At 35.5% G+C, this 16,582-nt stretch overlaps 1 protein-coding gene across 1 annotated transcript; it reads left to right on the top strand.

Annotated features, from left to right (window-relative positions):
• The first annotated feature begins 1,134 nt into the window (after positions 1-1,134).
• Positions 1,135-3,859, top strand: LOC122974258 (Fc receptor-like protein 3). Its single transcript, XM_044342278.1, has 5 exons — positions 1,135-1,224; positions 1,314-1,376; positions 2,729-2,992; positions 3,468-3,719; positions 3,815-3,859. The coding sequence occupies exons 1-4, from the start codon at positions 1,194-1,196 to the stop codon at positions 3,659-3,661; spliced, it is 552 nt and encodes a 183-aa protein (XP_044198213.1). The 5' UTR covers positions 1,135-1,193; the 3' UTR covers positions 3,662-3,719; positions 3,815-3,859.
• The last annotated feature ends 12,723 nt before the right edge of the window (positions 3,860-16,582 follow it).

Below are 16,582 nucleotides of genomic sequence, written 5' to 3'. Positions count from 1 at the left end.
TGAATTAAAGGGGACATATCATGCTTTTTATGATTTTTATACTGGTCTGATGTTGGATGTTAAACATGTTCAAAGGTCCAAAACTTGAGGTGTATGTAAACTTAACATATGTAAAAAATGTGGCATTGCACAACACAGAGGCACACTGATAGCAGTTTATACCAAAATAAGTCAGATACAATTTGAAATACTGCATGTTTTGGATTAACTGAACAATTAAAGATGTTGTTTTCCATTTGTCTATTACACACAACATTAAACTTAAAAAAATAAGATTTCATATCATCAAATGTAACACTAGGTTCCATCAGTGAGCTGTGACTTACATTTACATTCGTAACAGAAAAAGAAAGACATAATAATGCCAACGGCCTGTCCAGCGAAACCACAAGCCAAGGCTTTGCCTATACAAAGTGACATGCATTAAAGTGCATGTCTGTTAGATTTTTCATTGCATAAACAATAATGTGTGCAATGCTACTAACTTTATAATCACATTTTTGAGTGTGCATGCATGTCTAGTCTATATATGATCAGTAATGAAAATCAATAATGTCTCTCCTATCATGGAACAGTAAAGCTCTAACAAAACACTTTAAATCTGACATTGTGTGTGGCCAAAGGCAAAGTTATTTAGCCACACAAGACACTAGTTATAAATGAAAAAATGTCTTACACATATAACATTTGATTACACATTTGATTATTTATCCACTTATATATTTATTTTCTTTTATTCATTCATTCAGATTCAGGATATCATAAAGACTGTGGTTCATTGGCTCTGGTTGTTTAGCACTTACTTCAAAATAGAGAAAGGAGGCTCAACGGTGTAGCGTTCAATCTTGGTGAACTTTCATATTTGATTAAAATATCACGGCTGATGCATTTTGACTTGCTGACATTTGACTGATATTGACAGCTTGGATGATGGGCCACCTTTGTTTAAAAACTGATGCATATTTTCAAGGTTGATCGCCCAGTTTTCTCTTTTGAACGCACATGTGTCTTTTTATGGGGATTAAGCCAGAATTTCCACTGTAGCAGATCAAGCTTCACATATATACTTGTAGATTCAAACCTGCCGCTGCATCATCACCAGAAATACCTCAAACAGGAAGAGGAGGTTCTGACCTACATTGTGTTTTATTTGTATGTCAGTCTGATGCTCAGACAGTCAGCAGCAAGACATCATGGAGGTTACAGCTCTCTGCACTAGACTGAGTGAGTACTGAGTCTGTCTATCAACTTCCCCTCCATTCATCTTTACAGCTTGTACATATTATATCAGCTCTCTTCATTTGTCTCTCCAGTGCTGGGTGTGTTGGTCCTGCTGGTTGCACAAGTTCACCACAGTTACTTTGCTCAGAAAGCTGGTAAGTTGGATAAGTTTTAGCTAATTGTCTTTACTACCAGTCTTGCCCAGAGTCAAACACAGTTACTTTTTTAATGGTACTTGCTGATGGTTGTGGGCAAAAAAAAACATGCCCATATGGATACAAATATTAAATATATTGAAAAAGAAACAAAAACAAAAAACATTTAAAGTAAGAATATTACATGTCTTTGTCTGAAAAAAAATGTATGAAATGGCTGAACTATGTCAAATAAACATACAATAATATAATAAACATATATATAATATAATAATACAATATGTAAAGTGATCTTGTTCAGTTTATATCTGTACTTGTATTTATGTATTTAATCTTTGGCTAATTATGACTTACATTATGGATTTACAGATTGGGTGTAGCACCATTCACTATTGGAAATATATGTATCATATGCACTTCCATGCTGTATAATATGCTCTATATTGTATCCTGTATTGCCATGATATATGCAAATTCATGCATCATTAGATGAAATAAGTACTTCATTATACTGAACAGCATGAATATGGAGGATTGTTTTCAAATTGCTTTTACTACTGATATGTCACACTCTGTCCTTTATACATACCTTAGAAACAGAACAGTAAAAGAAATTCTACTGTCAAAAGTGACCAAGAATAAAGTTTCTACCTTACAAGAACAAAATGCATTAACTACATTTGGTGAAAATTGAGAGAAGACTAGAATCTGACTTTCTGACATTTGTTTTACCATATAAAACATATTATTCCAAAGAAATGTGTAATTTTGTGTATGTAAAATTATCAGGAAATATAAAACAGGAAAAAAAAAAACAACTGCACTGACTGCACTCCAGCTAGTTAATGCTAGTTGGAAAGCAGAGACAGCTAGTCTTAGCTAAAGCTCATTTATAGACTTTTTCTAAACTGTTCCTGAAATTAAAAAATCAGTTTTTATGGTTCAACATCTTAGTAATTGAAAATGTTATTCCTCAACAAAATTGAGGCTGTAGCTAAACCAAATCATAAAGAAAAAAGAGTAACACTAAAATCTAACTGGCTTAGATACCTTAACCTAAATTAGATTGTCCTAACATGTAGTGTAGTGTTTGATTTTATGATTTTATTCTGTTTTGTTGGGGAAGTTAAGGTTTTAATAACTTATATAGATGTTACTTAACCTTTTTTCACAACTTAACTGCTTCTGTACTTGCTGTTGTCAGCTTTTGTAATGCAGTATAGTCCCGTTATAGTGACATCACATTGTAATAACAGTTCAAATATCATTAAATTTACTGTATGTCTAGTTTTGTGAATGGTGAATGGGTAATTTGGATAATAATTGAATCACTTTCTTTCTCTGTGTCTCAGATGCAGCTTTTCTACGTATTGTTCCAGACAGACTACAGTTCTTTCTGTATGAGACTGTCTCTGTTCGCTGTGAGGAGAATGATGGCTTCACTAGATGGAGAGTGAAGGCGAAGCTCAACAAAATCCCTCCAACAAACTCTTCTAACTGCCACACATTAGCTCCATCCTGCACCATTTATTCAACTTTTGAAAGACACAGTGGAGAATACTGGTGTGAAGATGAAGAGGGAGAAAAAAGTGATGCTGTAAATATCTCTGTCACTGGTATGTTTAGCAAATAAAAAAATCTATTTACAGATTATTGGACACAGTTACACAGTAAGTTCAAATCATTTTAGAAAAGGTCTCAATAATAGAATATTTTGATATAAATCAAAATGCTGCTTGTAATATTTCCCTCACATTATACTCACAATACAGAAAATTACACAAATTACATTTTCTTTTAATTTCTGTAAATTACAGATAAAAATGCAGTTAGTGATTCAATATATAATACATTGTACATTATCATTATTATTATCATTACATTATCACTATTATTATTAGTAGTAGTATTATCATAAATTAGTTTTAACTAAATGTGTAAATATAAATATAAATGTACAATATAGTGAATCACTAAACAAAAAAATTAAAAATATTTTTTTTCTAATGTTTTCTGTTATCTGTTATTTTCTGTAACTATATATATATATACAATGTTTAACATCAAATATGTCTTTATGATGTTGTTCAGCTGGTTCTGTGATCCTGGGGAGTCCTGCCCATCCTGTGTTGGAGGGAGATGATGTGATTCTGTATTGTAAAAACAAGAAAACTCAGACACAACACATAGCAGATTTCTACAAAGATGGTTCCCGTCTCGGGACCCAGTATACGGGCAACATGACCATCCAAAATGTTTCCAAGTCTGATGAAGGACTCTACTAGTGCAGCATCTCCGGAGTTGGAGAATCACCAGAGAGCTGGCTGAAGATTTCAAATCAAAGTAACAATGATTTTTTCTTTTTTTTGGTCTGTTTTTCTCTCCAGGTTCAAGATGTGAATCATAATTTTGAAGCATGCTTAATATCTTCTTTCCAGCATCTTATGAAAAGACCACCGACAGTCCCCAAAGTCCCAACAGTCCCCAAAGTCCCAACAGTCCCCAAAGTCCCCACAGTCGCTCCCCTCACCTCCTCGCTCCACTGTGGATTGTTGTCAGTATTTTATTGATGGCCCCTCTGGGGTTGGCGGTTGGACTACTTCTCTGTAAGAAACACAAAGGTACAAAAACAATATTTCAATAATTTACTTCATCATGATGTTTTTTAAGTTCTTAAAAGTAATGTAAATGATACATTGTGCGTAATTAATGAAGCAAAAACAACTAGAAAATTAAAAATAAATTGGTCAATTTTATTCACTAGTCAGCAACTTTCTCTTAGCAACAGTGTTTGTGAATAAATACTACATTGCTGTTCTAAGGTCATTTGAGACCCACTATTATACTATACTGGACTAGGATATTTTCCAATATCTGATATCTAATAATATAGTGTGCATTCAATGCAATGCATTAAAGATGAACACACAGAACAGTCTTAAATCATGTAAAGCAGTATGATATGGAACTGCTGTTGCATCATTATTATTTATTCTGACATGTCATCTTCTTTTCACCTTTAACAGTCTTGAGTGCTTCACAACTGTCATGCCGGCCGGTTCTGATTAGTTTATTGCTTCATTCATTCTTCCATTCATGCCATTTTTCTCTGTCACAAATTCTGATGTCATTCCACATCCAGCCACTTCCTCCTGCCCTGCAGTAATCCATTTTCCAGCCAGTCCCATGATCTGTCTGTCCCTCTACTTATACACACCTTTCCTTCCCATTCCCTCAGCACTGCCCCAGCATATATATATACCAGCCCCTTTCCTTCAGCACTTTGCCAAATTGTCTTATGAACTGTCTAGTCATAGCGCCCAGCATACATTCCTGTTATCTTCCAGCCTGTTGCCAACCTCTCCTTATTCCTATGATTTCAAATACCATGTGGATAAGAAAAATCCGTTTTTTTCCCCCCCAAACAGATCCAGATGTGTCCAGAGCAGACACCAAGCCACTGTTACCAGAAGAAAAGAATTTCTATTCTACAGTCATCTACAGGTGAGACTGAAGCTGATACAACATCTCTTTCCTCTAAAACTACAGTTCATGTTCTTACGCTCAACCAAGTTACAATCACAAGTTGAGTATAACCACGGTCACAGGAGAGAATATGAGAAGAAGCACTCCACTAGAAAATGCTGTTACTTGAATATTTAAAGATGATTACTAGCCACTATTATCCTAATCTCATTAAACAACTGAGATAAGTCATGTACACTCGGTCAAATTAGCTCTTTCCTTTATTTTTCCTTTTTTAAAAACCTTAATATAAATAAGGCCAAATATTAGTTAATCATTGTTTGCTTATTGTTTGTGTTTTACAGGCCACTGACTGAAGGACTGAGGAGACGGCCTGTTCAAAGCTCTACTTGTGTATTTTCAACCTGTTCTCAACCCACGTTGTCAAATACTGCTGCTTTGTATTTGAGGTCATACAGTCACACTCAGTGATTTAACAATAATTTTAAATCTGTAAAAATGTAAAAATAATAATAATAATAACATAAAGAGAGAAAAGGAAAGAATTAACCGCACTACATCTGTTTGGTTTATTCATACATGTATGTTAAACCATAAATTGACAAGTTATGTAAATTTTACACTTTTACTTTTACTTTTACTTTTACTTATTGGTTGTATTGTTTTATAGACCATTATGTTCTCCATTGCATAGTACAAAACCTGCCTTTACTTCAACTGAAAAGAAAAACCCACCCTCACACACTCATAAAAAAAAAATAAATAAATAATAACAATAATAAACAAAACTAATAACAATAATTAGTCTATGTCTTTGTTTAGTCATGTGTCTCAAACATTGCTTGCAAGAAATTACATCTGGACGTTTCCACCAGTTGCATAACATCAAATCTTTAGTTCTCTAAAACTAAAACATTTAAAGTCAGGTTTTAGTGTCAGAGTGAAGGAACGAGGTCTTTCAAAAGAAGCGCCACAATCACAAAGGGACAGACAGAAATTATACCTACAGTTGATTAAGTTGTTAAACATTGTGGGAAATGTAAAAAAAATCTACGTTTTTTGCAAAGGGTGGATTTTTCTTTTAAGGAACATTTTGGCAAAATGACCAAAGTTCAGTCAATTTGATATCTTTTTTATATGTTCTCCCTTGTACTTCTGCTCTCAAGAAAAGCATTGAGTAAGTTTCTCATGAAGCTCTGCTTATGTTGTATCTTTGTGACACATTGATGGTTCATACATGTTTCTATGCAGTGTCACAAACACTCACTGAATAAGGAAATGTTTGTATTTTTACTGCTATAAGAACAGAAACAGTATAATAAAGTAAGCATAATTTCAACTCTGTTCAGACTATAGAGTTTATCAGAAATAACAGCAGTTTATGTACATTTATGGACACTGTAAACATTCATAATCACAGGCAGTTGACCTTTTGTTAGCATTTTTAAAAAGGTCGTTGTGGTTTATCTGAGGATGTTTGTTCAGTCACATTATCAGTGTCTGTTTTTAACAGTGAGCAGTTTATTCGAGTGAAACAGTTAAACCAACATGTCGTCTGTTCACACGTCTGAAGAGGCTGTTCACAAGAACAGAGCTGCTGCTGCAGATTATAAATACACTCACTGTGGTCAACTATGAAAATGATGCTGTGACATCAGTTTGAGCTGAAGCAGATACACTAAGTTTACACCACGTATAGTGCAACACAGTAAACCACTGACATACTACACAGGCTCTCTTTGGGACCCGGTCACATGAGAGACTTCACACCACATGAAGATCATTTACAAATCTGTTTAGGCAACATGAATTCAACGTAAGTAAATTTTGACAAATAATTTACATTAGAATGGATGAAGTTATTTCTAATTGTTTTTAGCCTTTATTATAGTGACAGTAGAGCAAGTAGATGGGAAACGGAGGGTAGAGGGAGAAATGGGGGTAGACATGCAAAAGGTCTGCTGCTGGAATCAAAATGCAGACAGTGTAGTTATGTGGCATCTTAACCAACAGGCTACCAGGATGCCCAGGATAAAGTTTGATACATTAAGATAATACTCAAGGCTGCACATTAAAGAAACACTGACTGTACAGTATCAAACTTTGGCTGGTAAGTTTGTGATGTTGGGGGGACTCTTACATTCAAACACTGTACTTGGATTATTACAGTGTCTTGCCTGTCAGACTAGTGGATAATACCAATTAAGTGGAATCAGTGTAAACTGAACTGTTTCAGTATTCAAACTGGTTGAAGGATTGTTTGGATTTGTCTTCAGTGAAATATCTGTTCCAAGACTGACCCTGGAAGTTCATCTGATCCTATTTCAATCAGGAGACTCAATTTCTTATGAAGTAAATGATGTTTATTGAACAAGCATGATAGATGTAGGTGGAAAAGTCTTTGGCGATTAGACCCCATCGTGACGTCACCGGATATGAAGGGGGGAGATGAATGTAAGACTAGAATAGGTGGTGATGAAGAAGCGTAGATTGTGGTGCAGTGGTAGTGGATTCTGGTGACCTCGGGCCTGATGCTGAAGTTACTGAGTGGAGAAGGCGAGACGGTGATCCAAGATGAAGGGGAGAGGAGCTGACTTACATGACACGGCCGTGGAGGTGGATGGGGTGGAGGAGGGTCGCGATGATTGCTCTGTACATATCACCATTCTTAAGTTTCAATTTCTTAAGTGAATTAAAAACATCTCATGTCCCTTTTTCTTTATCAGACAGACTATGTTATGGTTAATATGTCTATTATGATCTGTTATTAGTCTGTGCATATAATAGCTTAAGAATCACACAACTCAGTAAATACCGTGAAAGGTTTACTTGATCGTGCTTTGAAGTTGTTATGGTTGATACAGGCTGTTGATACAGATGTGTGATGTGACAAAATAGTTGATTCCACAAAGATATTACCGCCAGATAACCAAGGGCTCAACACTACTGCACTCAATGGCTGGCTGATAACCCTTCTACCCAGCTGAGTAGTATATATCGCAATGAGCACATCTACAATTAGTGGCCTACAGAAAGGCAGCAGGGCAGTATCAGAGTTGCTTTTTATTATTTTCAGTGGTCATTTGGTGGTAAATGATCACAAAAACCAGAGTACATCCATGTATCTTTCAGTCCTTCATTTTGATTCTTTTATTTTCTGGGACTGTAATTACCTTTGGATGTCAGTACTAGGTATAAATACTAATACCGTCATTTTTACGTACACTTCACCACTAGCACAAAGCTGAGTACATAACATGTTTTAGAGTTTTTCTATTTTCTGCATTTGTTAATAGTTCATGCTTACTCTTTAAATGACAAATCTTTTTGTGTGTATGTATCTGTATCTTCCACCCTTTGGCAGCCAGAAAAAAGGACAAGATATTGAAGCATGAGAATTCAGAGCTTTAGGATGAAGAGCAAGACACTTCACAGGAAAAGGATGCAGGGCACAATGATTGAAGATTCAGAGTATGACAATTCAGAGCATGAAGATTGAGACATGGGTTCAGTGCCTGAGGTCCCAGATTTCTGAGAATTCAGGGTTTTAGAAATCAGAATTGAGGATGTGATATACTTTGTTCTACAGAAAGCTACAAAAAGCAAAGACCCCCCTCTGAAAACATTATAAAACTTGACAGAGGGCCCTATTTAACGATCCAAAGTGCACAGTCTGAAGCGCATAGCACAAGTGCATTTAGGGTGTGTCAAAATTCACTTTTGCTAGTTTAACGTTGGAAAAAAGCAGTGCCATGTGCATGGTTCAACGGGGTTGTCCTTAGTCTCCTAATTAATCATAGGTGTGTTTTGTTGTAACATGCAATAAACCAATTAAAGTGTCATCTCCCATTCCCTTTAATAGTCAGGTGCGCTTGCACCTTGGCTGATTGCTATTATAATAAAGGAAACAGATCTGCTCGTACGCAAAGTGAAAGTGCACGATCCATAATGAGCACACTGGTCCCTGCTGCTCCTGGACCCTCTCATGGTCCCAGACCACAAATTTAAGATCCTGTTCATTAATTTGTTGCAAATTTCTTTTCGTTTGTTTTTTCAAAAGGTTTATTTTTTTCCTGTGTCTCAGTGTTTCATGTTTATCATTAAATATTCTGCATCTGATCCTGCCTGCCATCTCCTGGATTTGGGTCCACCTGCTTCACTCACTACATGACACTTGAAGCTTGTCAGCGTTGCCAAGTGACACATATTTTCATACCTTTTGGACTTGAGCAGATTAGTAAAGTATGTACACTTGGACCTTTTAATGTGCCACAACTATGAGGAAGGGAGAACACAACATGAGCTATTTTTGCTATTCTTAGTTGTTTGTGTAGATGTAGCTTCCCTTCATCTGTTTTTACTGCAATGAGACAAAGGTGTTTTGTATTCTGTATCTCAGACAATTAATTATGATTAAAATATTTATATATATGCTAAAGTGTTGTTTTTACAACTAGTGATTTTTTGCTTATTTTTTTGTGCTCTAACATATATAACATTAAATGAATAATAAATTCTGATTGCTTTTGTGAAATTTCTTACAGTATGCATAGGAATTGAATGTTTTTATGTGGTAGTAATATCCACAATGAGGCTGCACCCATTTTAACAGGAATGTTCATTTTTTTCTGCATGAACTTAAAAACATATACTATCAGAATAAGTTGAAAGATTCAATAATATATAAAATACAAAGGTATAAAAGGTATGTGTTGCACAGAGTCAGTTTGCTGCATGTTTGCAGCAGTTTGCACAGTCCTAGGTGGGCAGGATTCAGCCTCAACCAAATAGGCCACACCTGAACTGATAATAACCCAGGCACAGGCCCTGCTCAGTGTCATACTGTGTTAGCTGCAGCATGCTGTCTGTATATGATAGCAGAGTTTTCACCTGTTGACTGTACACTGGATGCATTATTTGTGTAAGTTATGGATACATGTGAAACGTCTGAAAACCACATGTGCCCCTGAATGCGTCACATGTTAAACCACATGTGACTTATCACATGTGAAGCACTTTACATGTGATAAGTCACATGTGCTTTTTTCATAATGGTAGCTACATATTGAAAAATTCATAAGTGACTTGAAACATGAGGCAGGATATGTTTATTTTATGAACATATAACAGAAATCATGATCTTCCACCTTAACCAAAGTGCTTTTTTTGCCTCAACCTAAACAGGAAGCAATCCCCTGACTCTGGCATCAGAGTCCTGGTGCTTTGTACAAATGGGAAAATATGTTTTATATTATATAAGTGTAATGTCTAGGTCACCCATAGTCCATTAGAATAAAGTAAGTCAAGTTTTGGAGGACTGATACAGACCATGCCACTGCCATTTTATTGTTCAAACAGTTCAGTTTACATTGTTTACAGTTCATTAGTCTCCCCCGCATGACCGTCATGTAATCAATAACCCAGTGTACAACATTTGAATGTATAGTTATCATTTTTATTCCAAGAAAACAATTTATTGGACATATGGACACAAATGTTTTCAAATAAATCAGACTCATATCTCTGACATGTGTTGTGTACAAGTGTACCCTCAACATCACAATCATACCATAAGTATTAAACTGTACAGTCAGTTTTCTTCACTGTGCACAAGTTTTTCTTAATGTGTAAAACCTCATCCTGAGGAATTCTGGTCTGACAGCACCTGAAGGGATACAGCAAAGGAGGAGGAGGGAGAGAGGACAGAACAGAAAGTGAAATTCTGTGAATTTCGGTGAACTTGTGTGGCTTGTGTGGATGTTGTCTGAATGTTATGTGAACTCTGTCTTGTGACTGGGCCCCAAAAGGAGCTTCAGTGGGGAGTGTGTGTAGTATGTCGGTGGTTTAGTATGTTAATGGAAAGTTACTGCACTATAAATGTGTCTGTAAACTTAGTACGTCTGCTTCACCTTAAACCAATGTAACAGCATCATGTTGATAGTCAACCACAGTGAGTGTATTTATAATCTGCAGCAGCAGCTCTGTTCTTGTAAACAGCGTCTTAAGACGTGTGAACAGACAACATGGTGGCTTAACTGTTTCACTCTAATAAACAGCTCACTCTTAAAAATAGACACTGGCTTACAGTCTCAGCCAGTGTCTCAGCATCAAAGACCCCATTGGTACACTAATGGTGATGAACCACATCGTCCCTGTTTAAAATTTTTCATTATGAATATCTGTAGTCCAAAAATGCTCTTATATGTACAAGATCTGCAAACAGCATACTGTATTCCTCTGTTTCTGTTCTTAAGACAAAAAAGTAAAAGCATCAGTCAATGTCTTGTTCTATATAGAATCTATACTCCATTAGCTTATTATGAAGGTGATATAATATCAGCAGAGCTTTACATCAAACCTACTAATTGAAATTATGATGTGAAGTACAGATAAATGGGAGAGGAAGTGCCAAAATATGTAACGGATGCAGTGTTTGGAGCTTTCCATTCTAAGTGTGAGTGAGTATTTTAATTTCATTTTTTTTGTCCACCTTTTCTCAGCCTGTATTGTCTACTTCTTCTTTGTTTTTGACTAAAAGCTATTCTTTTTACATTTTGTACAATGCTTACCAATCCTCTGTGGTTGTAAAAAGAAGACCTTATTCTTTGACTCTGAGGAAGTGACGCTAAAGTCTCATGTTTACCATTGTTTTTTCTTAGAGAACTGAAACTCAATCAAACTGCTGTAAAGGTCTGGATGTGATGTCATGTCCTGTCATCTGTGTTTGAGAAACACATTATCAAACAATGACAAGGACTCAAAGTAATTAAATCTATAGCTGAGTGTAGTGTTAACTTAGCAAAAATGAGCTCTGAATGTAAATGCACTGCTGATATTTGCTGATCGTGTACATGAAACACTAAAACAAACAAAAAGAATAAAATGTGTCATTGCATCACCTCATTCATTAAGCATTCATTAAACATGTAGTACTGAAGATACAATCAAACCTACATTGGAATGCATGGATTTAGGACTAGGTGTTGAAGCAAAATGTTTGCAAAATGCAAAAACATTTTTACAACAATATGAAAAAATAAAAATGTACTGAGTTACTGTAACATTACTGATTATGGCTGTATGACTTCCTCTTTCCTTTAGTCCAATGTCTCTGCTGTCATTGACCTGTAAACACACAAGAAATACAAATACCACAAAATCATGGAGTGCACAAGACCTTCATGCTAACAAATTATAAATGTTATTACGAAAAAGAAACATTGATTCACTCATGGACTGATGAAGTGTACATAACTACTATCTGTAAGACTTCTCAACCAGTTCAGAGCCATATTTATCAAGCATCTCAGAACTACTGTATTACTGTAAAAATTGTGATGAAAGTGAACCTATAAACACTGCTACCTCAGAGTAGGACTTGAGAGCTACTTAAAAAGTCTGTTGAAAAATGATTAGCTGTGCATTCACTGATTTTTGACAAGCATACATTTGTGCTATTGTGTGTAGTTTTGTATTTAGTGTCTTGTGTGTTCTTTTTTGTATAACACATATGTTGTTTTTAGTCTGTTCTGTTTGTTATTGTGCTGTTTTTTTTCCTCTGACCTGCCAAGGGACAACTGATGCAAATTAGCGTGCAGCTATAATCTGGTACAGCGCATCAAATGGTGACATTTATGTTTGAACTGTACATCGTCCCTTTTAAATAAAATAAATAAATAACAAAAATAAAAAGCATCCTACACTGACTTTCAGTAAGCAGAAGAGTTACTCTATGGAAGAAAGTGTGGCTTGACAATCCAAGCCGCAAAGCAGAAGAAGAAAAAAAAGCACCATAACATATCAACATATACTGTATTATTATAGTGCATCTTCTTTTAACTAGTATAACCCTGCTATTATTTGAAATAGCCTAAATTAAAAAAAATCACAAGATATAAGACCCTATAAAAATATTGTACCTGTTGTAATGAAGTTGAGATATCCTTCATTATGCAGCTTGTAACAAGGAGGACATGAGTGTGTTCAAATTAGTTTAAGTCTGATCTCATCTCATCATGTGCATAAGCGTTAAGTTTTCCCCTACTACAAAAAGTGTAACATTATCATAAAGCCAGTCTCAAATATTATTGTATTTTTGTCAAAACAACTTTATCATCATCAAGCATTCCCAAAACATCCCTGCTCTCATGAAACATCTCTGCTTGAACTTCTTTAGGTGACCCCTGGAGCTCTCTTGAATACCAGCTGAGACAAGACTGATTTCCTAAGTTTTACATCTAGACCTAAAAGTAGGGAAAAAAGTGCATCACTATGAGAACATTTGGCCGGTTAAGAGTGATTTTCTACTCTGAGAAGCTTGATAAATACAGCCCCAGATCTTGTGTCCAACTTCAAATAAATGAGCGGCATTCCTGTATACAAAAGGTGGGTAAACCTACACGTTAAACCCAAAAGTAGCTCTGGTGGGACAAAAACATTCAATGTTACACTTTGTTTAGATCTCCCAAGACACTGCTTCGAAGAAGTTTTGAATCTCTACAGTGACAGAGGTTATCTAACGTTTTGGTTGTAACATGGTAAGTGCAAGTTACCTCTTCACTGGTCCTCCTCATAACACAGAAATGCCATAAATACAGTGAATATTAAAAGAAATAGATGCTGTATCAGCTGCAGTCTTACCCTAAGTTTAGTAAAGAATATACGGCGCTCTCCTCTGGTTCATATGGTTGGGTCCCTGCTCCAAACACTTTTCGTTCTGTTTTTGAAACAAATGAAATTATCTCAGCCTGTTGTCAGAGTTTTTACCTGAAGAATAAAATTTCTCCTGAATATAACTTAACTATAAATTACTTAAGGCCCACTCAATTGCAGTCAGTGTAGTGCCTTTCAATAGAAGATACTCTGCCATTCTTACATTCTGTAAGTCACATTGGGGTTTAATCAAACAGTGTATTTTGTTCAGTATTAACAATGTAATGTTATGAAACTTGTTAAAAGACCTGCAAAACTTGTAGATGGTTAAATAAACCTACTGAAGGGCCCCTCTTCACTATTTGTGGTTTTCTCGTGTGGTTTACAACTGAGAGGATTAAATTTTCACATCCCTCTAAAAGTACGTAATGTTCGTGAGCCCAGTAGTAGTAGTAGTTAATTCAATTTTCATCTTCTCATCTTTCATCTTTGCCTCCTGAATTGTCACCAAATAAGAGGTATTACTTGTACTGTATTCTGCACATGTAACATTTCACAGAATTTAAATTTCTCTAATGACTAATGGTGAAGACTCACTAGAAGCCAGCAAATCACAAAACATCCCCTCTGCCACTTCACACTTGTGGCTGCATGTGTTTCAGTGCACACAAGCTGGTGATCAGCTTCTTTGTTAGCAAACTTGGTGTAAAAAAATGTATGAATTTATGTGACTTTGTGCAAAGCATCACTTTGTTTTTGCTTGTATCTGTAATCTTGGTGGAAAGGGACGTATAAAAGAAGGTAACGTAAACTACAATACTGAATCTTGACATTTATCCACAGCACTAAACCTACAGTCCCAGCACTGCATCACTTTTTCTTTGTCAATTGTTTGGCAAATCACTGTGGAGTTTCCAGGTGAATTTTGCTCAGTTGCATAAAGTAAACATTTTTTGAACTTTCAAACTGATTGGTGTCATAGTGTGTGAAATCCCACAATGCCTCGCTAAGCAACTCATTTGCGTCCTGTAGACAAACTGCAAACCATGTTTAGTGGCTCTTGCAACACAAAACATGTTGCGCTACAAACATTATGTGGTCTGAATACCTTTGAAGAGTGAAGTGAAAGTAACTTAATATCAAGTAGCCTACCTTTCTCCTTCCTTTTTACATTTTCATATGTCACATGATGTGGATCAACCACACCGTCAGCACCTGTGACTGAAAACAAAAAGAAACATCATCATTTAACTCTCATTTCCTGTCAATGCTGTATTTGTGTCTCATTTCTTAGCTGTTTTGCATGTGCATAAGAAGCATTGTATATTACTTAAAATGTTACTTAAAACTAAATAATATCAATAACTCAGACAAAAAAATACTGCACTAGTTCAGTAAAAATGAAGTAAAAATTATATATTATGTACCTCTCTCCTTTCTTTGTTTTTTGACAACGGCATATATTGCATGGTGTGAATCAACTACACTGTATTCTCCTGAGACTGAAACATACAAAAAACAACAACAAAAACGGAAAAACAGACATTTACTATCTTATCAGAAAAACCTAAAACTGGACACAAATTCTTATATCAGGAAGTAGTATATATGTAGCCAAGACAAGCAGAAAGGAGTATAAATACAATATGTACTGTACTTGTACAATTAATATCTATCTTTGCATATTAGTGTAAGCCATGGTATACTAGAGGTTTTATGTTTCCCTACAAGAAAGTACTAGTGGAATAAGATCATTTCCCATTAAAACCAGTGCAAATTAAATGAACTCAGATGAAATCTTGTTGTTAAAAGACTGATCTGCCTCATTGTAAGATAGTTTGGGTGTTTAACCAGCGAAACAGCTAAACCACAGCTAAAACAGCAGCTAAAGAGGATGTAGAATTACCTTTCACGGTCTGCCCTACACAGATGATTTAGAGGAACACTGAGTAATATTGCATATTCATTATTCTCTGACAGTAGTGATTAAGGAAATATGTTTCAGGTTTCAGATTTCTGATTTTCTGGCATCAAAAAGGAGTTGAGGCTGATTTGACGGCTTTTAAATGTAACTTCACAATACTACATTAGTTTGACATCCATGATAGGGTTGCTTTAATAAGTCATATGTAAATTAATAAAATGACCTGAGGTGTAGAACTCTTCCCTCACACTGAACTCTCAGACTAGAAACCTCAGTAAAAAACATGTGTGAAGTGGGTTTAACTTCAAATACATTTACCTCTGTTGGCGCCTCCTTCAGTTTTATGTTGTTTACCTTTGCGTTTGCAACAGTAAAGTACTCCCAGCACCAACAACAGCAGAGCCACACATAAAACACTGACAACGATCCACTGCCACAGCAATCCACTGTGGGGAGAGGCAGTCTCTTGATGTGGAGGAGTCTCTTGATGTGGAGGAGTCTCTTGATGAGGAGGAGTCTCTTCATGAGATTCTGAAAAGACTAAAGAGAGTAGATACTTTAATTTATGTTACAGTGTTGTGTTTTTATGCTAATATCAGAGCAATATAAAACATTTTATTTCATATATTTAACCCTTATATACTGTTCAGGTCAAATTTGACCCATTTTTACATTTGAGAGCAGTAAAAACAGCATGAACACTTTTGTTTTAGCCTGAAATTTTACAACTTATCCTAAAGTGACCCAGGATAGAAAAAAATGGGGAAAAAGAAACGTTTTCAAATTTATGTTCATTTTTGTACATTGAGGGTGTTTTGGAAATTTGACTCTGAGGCTATTTATTCAAAGTTTTTGTCTCCATAAACAAATAGAGTAAAACCTAAAGAATACATTCTCTCTGTTCTCTGAAAGCTTCATTAAGTATTAATCACCCATTCATAAATGACTGACGAGGTATTTATGGATGAAAAATGTGGTTCAGAAGTTTGATATAGAGACTTATTATTAGGGGATACTGTGAAGTCAGAGTATGAACAGCATGTGGGACCAACATTTTCTATGACTATCCTTACACTATATATTGATCTGAACTAGCAAGCACAATTTTGTAACAATATAATTCGTCTAGCCTACACTTTGTTTT

The sequence above is a fragment of the Thunnus albacares genome, chromosome 22 (assembly GCF_914725855.1).
Source record: "Thunnus albacares chromosome 22, fThuAlb1.1, whole genome shotgun sequence".
Taxonomy (NCBI): Eukaryota; Metazoa; Chordata; class Actinopteri; order Scombriformes; family Scombridae; genus Thunnus; species Thunnus albacares.
Note: the sequence above shows the minus strand (reverse complement) of the source record. Positions and strands in the feature narration are given on the sequence as shown.